This window comes from Cajanus cajan, chromosome 6, assembly GCF_000230855.2.
Source record: "Cajanus cajan strain Asha chromosome 6, NIPB_CcT2T_4, whole genome shotgun sequence".
Taxonomy (NCBI): Eukaryota; Viridiplantae; Streptophyta; class Magnoliopsida; order Fabales; family Fabaceae; genus Cajanus; species Cajanus cajan.
The window spans coordinates 6301025-6309264 of record NC_138522.1 but is presented as its reverse complement, the minus strand read 5'-3'; the positions used below and the strand labels follow the sequence as shown (position 1 = coordinate 6309264).

At 32.8% G+C, this 8240-nt stretch overlaps 1 protein-coding gene across 2 annotated transcripts; it reads left to right on the top strand.

The window, feature by feature from the left end:
- Positions 1-1383: 1383 nt before the first annotated feature.
- LOC109815445 (DNAse I-like superfamily protein) lies at positions 1384-7684 on the top strand. 2 transcript variants are annotated; one of them, XM_020380169.3, is made up of 10 exons: positions 1384-1719; positions 1888-1980; positions 4439-4583; positions 4882-5083; positions 5622-5700; positions 5885-5946; positions 6373-6453; positions 6824-6916; positions 7240-7343; positions 7495-7684. In XM_020380169.3, exons 1-10 carry the CDS (start codon positions 1501-1503, stop codon positions 7572-7574), a joined length of 1158 nt encoding a protein of 385 aa, XP_020235758.1. In that variant the 5' UTR covers positions 1384-1500; the 3' UTR covers positions 7575-7684. The 2 variants fall into 2 exon arrangements, with proteins under 2 accessions (XP_020235758.1, XP_020235759.1); XM_020380170.3 differs by lacking the exon at positions 6373-6453 and having other exon boundaries at positions 1388-1719.
- The last annotated feature ends 556 nt before the right edge of the window (positions 7685-8240 follow it).

Sequence of the window (8240 nt, the reverse complement as noted above, 5' to 3'; positions counted from 1 at the left end):
TTTTAATTCAAGCACGACCTTAAGCTTTTGAGCAATACTTTTAAATAAAGCCTACGAAAAAAGAAATAAATAAGCACTATGAAGGTTTCATTGTTGTTCATAAGACTGACTTGAGAGGATGTCCATGTAGAAGTCATTTGATGTTGTATAGAAGAGAAGTATAACATAATCATTCCAAGTATTTATCCTTTGACTGAAATACATTTTGCACTAATTTAGTGGAGGACGCACCACCGAATTCTCTCAATCAAGTCCATATACAAATAAGCAAAGACACTTTGATTGAAGAATAACTTTAAATAATTATTTGAATATATATATATATATATATATATATATATATATATATATATAAATTGGGTGATTTAGAATTGAGAATAATAAGAGGGAGTGAAATGTGAGAGAACGTGTAATTTTTACTTGTTTGGTTTGAAGAGAAAAAGAAGGAAAAGTTGACAACTTTCATGGATTCCACCAATTTCGAAATCTTTACTCATTTGTCATGTTTTGCAATCGATTTTGTGTACTCTTTTTTTTTTATTATTATAAAAAAAACCCTCATATATTGATAAAAAAAATACTAAATTTGAACCAAGTGATTTAATGAGAGAAATGAGAAGAGAGAGATCATATAACTTTCACATATTTGATTAGAAAATAAATAAGAAGAAATTATTTAATAGTTTTACTCATTACAAAAATCCTTACCCATTTGTCATGTTTTGGAGATGATTTTATGCACTTTTATTTAAAAAAAAAAATATTTTTAAATATAAAATTTTAATTATAATGAATAATTTAGTGTTAAGAAAAATAATAGTAAATATTATATTTTTAATTGGTTTGAAAATATGTTTATATAATTTATTTATTTTCTGTTCTATTTTTATTTGTGCAAACAAGTGAAGCTAAATTATTTTACTTTTTAAAATTTTTATCCATAAAATAATACATGTTATTATTTTTTCATATCTTTCATATATTTATTGTTCTTTATTTTACTTCTGGTTAAATAGAATTCTAAATCACATATCTTAAAATAAAATATAGAAAAATTAAATATTTTTTTTTTTACTTTCCTTATAGAGTGAATCATGTCATTGTTAACTATTTCAATTTTTAACTTTAAATTATTTTATGTTGCAAAAAAAAAACTTTAAATTATGTTAAACTAATTTATTCGTATTCTTATAATTTTTAAAAAAATTACTTGTAACATGTATGTTTTACATCACTTAAGTTACACACACATACACATTTTTATAATTTTAAATATGTTTTTAAATCTTTGTTGAGGTTTGATCTTAGTAGCATAAAGTTTTGATTTTCAATTTTACCAAATTTCAAATATCAGTATATTATTTTAGTAGTTTTTGCATTTTGAAATATAGTGCGATAAAGGAGGCAACAGTGTGAGTTATTTTGATTTTGGGGGAAGGATCAAACCCAATACTCCACAGTATAGAGTGAGTGAAGTGGAAGAGCGAAGGGGGAAGAAGAATGAAACGGTTTTTCAAAGTAGTGGAGAAAGATTCAGATGGGTCTGCGAAGAAGCCACGAGAGAATGACGCTGTCGCTGAGGGTGGAGAGAATAAGAAGAAGGAACCCTTGAAGTTCATGACTTGGAATGCCAACAGCTTTCTGCTTCGAGTAAAAAACAATTGGCCAGACTTCACCAACCTCATCACCACTTTTGATCCTGATGTCATTGCCATACAGGTCCTCTTTCCTGGAATAATGATTTTAATTGAAGCCTAGTAGTACTTTTACCCTAAGGGCCTAAGCCATCAAACTTTTATTAAGTTTCCATTTTTCTCTTGGATACATTGCATTGCATGCCATGTTTATGCTAATCATTAACTTGGTGTGACATTGAATCTTCATTAGGAAGTGCGGATGCCTGCTGCTGGAGCCAAGGGTGCATCTAAAATTCAGGGAGAGATCAAAGATGATACAAGTGCCTCCAGGGAAGAAAAGAAGGTACTTTTTTTTCTGTCTTGTTATTGATTGTGGCCACTACATGTGTTGTTGGGTCTGTGAATCTATGTATGTGTTGTAACTTTTAGGGGTCCTCTCCATGATTGCCATGATTTGAATGAGATATTCTGCTTTGGGGTTAGCATATTGTAGAGTGACATGTATCCATTCTGTTATGGGAGGGTTTTCAGAAATCAGGGTGACTGGGATTGGGCCCTGACATGGGTGTTCCAATCAGTTTGATTGGATAGATTTCATGAGATTGATGGGTCAGGTAGATCATTAGAAATTCTTGGAGGGGTTGCTGGGATAAGCTTGACCATCTTCAGGTATGATCCTGGAAAGTGGAATCATACATAGGACCCTTTAAAAATCATAGCTTTAGGGGCTTTGGGGGGAGATGGGGAAGCATCTCTAAGGTGTTTTATCAGAAACATTTTCATAAAACCAATCCCACCCTAAGCTCTTCAAGCTACCAGAGAATGGTGGTGGAGGATGAGGTGGTTGGTTTTCGACAGCCACTGGGATCAAAAAGCTCTAAATAAATACTATCTTAGAATTGAGAGAGAATGAGAACTGATTTTATTGATAACCAAAAATTGAATGTTACCATTGCTATCTGTGATACATGGAATATTTATAGTAGTTCTGAGATCCTAATTAACCGTCAGCAATGCTGCGATTGAGAGTGTGAAAGAAAGCTATTTGACAATGTATGATCAGTTTACCTGACATGAAATTCTGAACTCATGAAACTATTGAACAAAAGGATATAATGTGATAACTTTAATGTAACCCTAGAAGTTCTTTTATTGGTCTTTAAATTACTTTGGTGGTATGCATTTCAATAATCAATTTTGTCGAAGCTTAAGTTGTTAGGTGAAGACTCGTGAATGGCTTTATTACATCTGTTACGCATCTGCTCTAGCAAGAGCCCTACAGGCATGGTTCGGTTTTCTTTGAAAACTGAATTGAACTAGTTCGGTCCTGAAATAAAAAATGACCAACCCAAACTGAAGCTTTTGTATTTTGTAAAACCCACATGAAACTGTTTTAGTGGTTCAATTAATGGGCTATGATCATCTCTGATCTCCCTCCTTCCGTTGACAGCACCATTTCAACCATCTTGAGCATCTCCATTGCAACGAAAACATTCAAATTCAGCATTAAAGAAAGTTTCAAAAGCTGTATGAATAGATTGCTCTGGTATGCACTAACTTTGTCTTTCTCCGTTTTGCTGTTCTTGATTAGAGCTAGATCTTTGACCAGTCAGTATGAATAGATTGTGTGATCCAAATACCAGGCCTTTGTTTTCTGCTGTTAGCAGCTTTATTTCTGCATCTGTAGTGGTGGATTTGAAACCCCTAACCAATGCTATCCTTGAATCATAGCCTCGTTGTTTGCAGTTTGAAAACCACAAAATCTATGCTCTGTTCTTGTCCTTCTCTGCCTCTTCAGCATTGAGTTTCTCAAACCCTCTTGATCTTCCATCTTGCACAATCAAATGCAACACCTTAACACCATCTATGAGAAATTCATTGCTTCCTTGCATTCCACAGTTGACATTGTTTGCCATTGGCTACAAGCTTCAAATAATGAAATGGTGAAGAGAGTGATAAAGTAGAGAGTATTTTGCAATGTGAGATTTTCGGGTGCATACAGAAGAAACAAATGCAGAAATTTGGATTAAGTTGTGATATGAATAATTTTATACAGGCTCGCCTTCGCCAAATCAAATAGAAAACTGTTTCAAATTATTGAACCTATTTACAAAAATCAGTTTCCGGTTCTTGAACTATTTAAACTATATGGTTATTTATGGTTGGTTCATATGGTTTTTTCTCTCACCCCTAGTTTGAAGTCCAATGCATGTACCCATTTTTACTATGTAGATTCATTTTTATTTGGACAGATAAGAGTGGCATGGATCAATCACTTGGCCGTTCAATCATTGAGGCTTTGATACTATGTCAATGGCCAGCTCTCCTAAAAGTAGAAGTTAGGGTAAAATAGACTTTTAACTGTTAACATAGATAAATTTGGTTTTAGTTTTTCATTTTCTTTGTTAGTTAAGTCTTTTTTAGAATTTAAAAATAGTCTCTATCCTTACTGATGACATGACATGCATCTTGACATGTCATGTTACATGTCACATCAAAATGATCGTAGATGTGGATTGGCTAAATGCATGCCACATTATCCACATTTTAAAAAGTTTTAAGACATATGAGGCAAAATCAACTAACAAGCTTTTGGAGGATTAAAACCAAATTTAGCCATATTTACTTAAGTATATTTAAGCCGTTTAAGCTATTAGCTGAAGGCTCATTAATGGCTTTATGGCATCCCTAGCATGTATTAACATTACTTATACACCAATACTGTGATGTACTTATATTAAATTGATATAATTATCATATTATTTTCTAATACTTTTGAACACATGTTCAAACTTATGCAGATATTGATGCGTGCACTTTCTGCTCCACCTTTTGGGAACTATAATGTTTGGTGGTCTCTTGCTGATTCAAAGTACGCAGGGACAGCGCTACTGGTTAAGAAATGCTTCAAGCCTAAAAGTGTTGTTTTCAATCTTGATAAAATAGGTATCCTGCTTTGCATATATATTTTTTTTGTTATGATATTAAATTTTATTTTGCTTATATGAATATTTTCAGCATTCAAATGTCAGATATTAATAAACATTGACCATTAGAGCATATTTGAATGGTCAAGATTTAAAGATGAATGTACATGCATTTTTAAGTAGTCATGTGATTGATCACTAACAATCAGAATAGACTTTATCTGAGATAAGTTTTTAACCTATGTGCGCTGTAGGCTGTACTATGTTCCATGTTTTGTTTACTGCTGTTGGATACTTATTCTTCTTTTTGTTGTTAGCTTCAAAGCATGAACCAGATGGTCGAGTAATCCTAGCTGAATTCGAGACACTTCGTTTATTGAATACATATGTACCAAACAATGGATGGAAAGAGGAGGCTAATTCATTTCAAAGGAGAAGAAAATGGGACAAAAGGATTCTGGAATTTGTTACACAAAATTCAGACAAGCCTTTAATATGGTGTGGGGATCTGAATGTCAGGTGGCTAATCTCCATTTTTCTTTGGGCTTCGGGGATATACTATATAGGATTAATTAGTTCTGCCCCCTTTGTTTAGCAACATACTTTTACCTCGTAGATTCTTTTGTCGTTATTCTGGTTGAGTCAAGCTCAGCTGTTGGTTTCATCTAGCTCTGTTAAGAGCCATGTGACGTACAAGACTAAATCCAGCAGTTTGAAAGGACCACTAGGATATATATTTTATTTTAATTTTATGTAACTATATGAATTATGTGAAAACTAATTCATTGAAGCTACGCATGTATTGTGATTAACTTTTAGATGTAGTTTTACCTAGCCCTAAAGCATAATTTTTCTATAGTTGTCACCAGCTTTGACTCTTATAAATGAATATAATTTTGGCTTTTTTTCTAATTATAGTGTCTCATACCAGAGAACTGTTTTGGATTGTGTGTGAATTTTTCCGAGTTTTGATCAAGATCTATGTTATAGTTGTTTGACTGTGTCTACTATTGCATCTAGACTTCCTGAGTTTTATATACATATTCATTGTGTGCAGCCATGAAGAGATCGATGTGAGTCATCCAGAGTTTTTCAGTACAGCAAAACTCAATGGTTATATTCCTCCAAATAAAGAGGTCTAAGAAATTTCCTCTTGAAGTTCATCCCTTTTAATTCCAATAGATTTATCTCCTAAAGGCTAAAATTATTAGGTAGAGGTGCAACAATGGTTTTATATCTCTTAACGGTTGGCATCAGGTAGTGTAGTATAATTATCCACCATACAAGTAGGAATTAAACATCTGATATGGCTTTATGCAGGATTGTGGGCAGCCTGGGTTTACCTTGTCTGAAAGAAAACGGTTTGGTACCATCTTAAGAGAGTGAGATTATTCTTCTTTTTGTCAATTGATTTTTGTTACCTATAAAATCATGGAAAAACCTACCTTGAAGTTGTTATGATGCTTGGGTTGGTTAGTAATTCGTATTTCCCAATATTTTTTTTCTTCCATCCAAAACTGTGATGTGGGAAGTTTGTTTCTTGCAGTCTATCTAACTTCATGGCAATATTGATTGTCAGGACCAGTTTAATGTCTGTTCTGTCTTAATAGGTTAAGGTTTAGGAAGTGATTTTTATATTTAGTAATACTGAATTTTAGACAATTTTCATAGTAAAGTTTAGATTTCAAACTTTGTATTATTTTTTCCTATCTGTGTTTTAGGCTTTTAGCCACCCACTGTTAACAGTTGAGTTCATTGCAATAAGATCTTTTTTAGTTTTGATGATATTCTTTACTTTCCTTGTTAAGGTCCTGCGGTAAAGTAATAAAAAGCAAAAAGTATATGAGCTGTTTGCCTTTATACAGCTTCGTTATCGCTCCTATGAAGTGGTGGGCCTTCTAGAAGCTTCTCTCATTGCGATAAGATCTTTTTTTAGTTTTAACTTAAATGGCATGAATTAAATGGAAAGAAACAAACACAAGGGTAACTACAGCAAGCATTTGAAGACTAGGAGAAATTGGACCTTGCATTTTTTCTTTAGATAGTATTTTTAAATTTTGAATAAGTTTACAATGTCTGTATTCTCTGAGTATTCCATCCAAAGAAAAGGACAACTAAATTAATAAAAGAAAATGTTGATCTATAGTGACTTGTTTCTGGTTGCAGTGACTCCTTATGACTTTCTTTTACCCTATATTTTTTAATTATTTATTATTTATTTTAAGTCTTGATAATAACTGATTATGGAGCATGCTCCAGGGGAAAGCTGATAGATGCCTACAGATTTCTAAACAAGGATAAGGATAAGGACATGGAGCGAGGTTTCTCATGGTCTGGAAACCCAGTTGGAAGGTAAGAAATTAATTTTATTTTGAGCTTTATAATGTAGGAATTGATTCTCGATGTTGATGCTGATTTACTATTATGTCGGGGCAATGCGCCTGAATAATTTCACACATTTTTGGTCTTTTCTCTAAACCATTTTTTTCCTTCACCTTTTCCTTTTACCGCTGTAAACTGTAAAGCCATCCTCTGTAATAACTGTTAAAATGTGTGGCGTGTGGCAAATACAAGGAATGACATTCTTCTTAACAATTTAAGCAAGACTTACTAATATTTGTCTAATCTGATTAACATCTTTGGCCTGTTAGTTCTTACGAGGGTTTTCTTTGAAGGTATCGTGGAAAACGGATGAGAATAGACTATTTTTTAGTTTCAGAGAAACTTAAAGAAAGGATTGTTTCATGTGAAATGCTTGGACACGGGATAGAGTTAGAAGGTAACTTTCTACTCATGCGATTGATTACTCATAAAATGTGAAACTCATGACATAAATATGGTTTTATTGCTAACTCCTCCTTTAGCTTATTTGCATTCTCTATCTGAAACCTGATTGCAGTTTAAGCATGACTTTATTATTGTCTCTGCAGGTTTTTATGGAAGTGATCATTGTCCAGTTACCTTGGAGCTCTCTCCCAGTTCTATCCCCCAAAACGAGGATCCAGTATAAGTGTTTATGTTACAAAGTCACTGTCAATATTTAACCTTATTTTTTTTTCTCTACTGTCTGCACTCTGGATGCTGAATATTTCCTTAATGAGAAGCTATTTTTCTCTTGCATGAACTAGTTGTTTAAGCATAGAAATTATTATTGATTAGGTGGTTCATCATGACCAATCTCTTAATTTCCCCCAAGAAATGAGACACTGCCTCCAATACTACATGCATCGTACAATTGCAGCAAATGATGCTCACTCTAGATTAGAATGAAAACAAAATGAGTGTTGAGCTAGCTCATCAATTCGGCTGTGATATTGTAATTAAAATGATGTGTGGGGTAGCCTGCAAAAATTATAACTCGCCTGATGCTGAGCAAATTGTCTTTTATATCTTTTTCTATATAAGGCATGACATGAATTTTTCTGCTTGAAATGTTATTTTATCAATTTGATTGTTGGATAAGTTGATTAAAAAGATTCACAGGTCAACTTTTTTTTTTTTTGGGTTATAGAGTTACTCTTGTATTCGTAAAACATATATCTACCCAAGAAAAGCATATATTGTTACGAAGAGGCAAAATATTTTGATAATTTTTCAATCTAAGAGATTGTTTTTAGTTGAAAGATGTTCTTGGTGTATACACAAATAAAATTGATTTTTAAATTAAACATAAGGG

Bases quoted from the DNA above. Each gene is read 5' to 3' on its own strand.
- LOC109815445 (XM_020380169.3), top strand. From the start codon at position 1,501: ATGAAACGGTTTTTCAAAGTAGTGGAGAAAGATTCAGATGGGTCTGCG. The intron at 5,947-6,372 runs GTGAGATTATTC...TTCCTTGTTAAG, and splicing joins TTTGGTACCATCTTAAGAGA to GTCCTGCGGTAAAGTAATAA. The intron at 7,344-7,494 runs GTAACTTTCTAC...TTGTCTCTGCAG, and splicing joins ACACGGGATAGAGTTAGAAG to GTTTTTATGGAAGTGATCAT.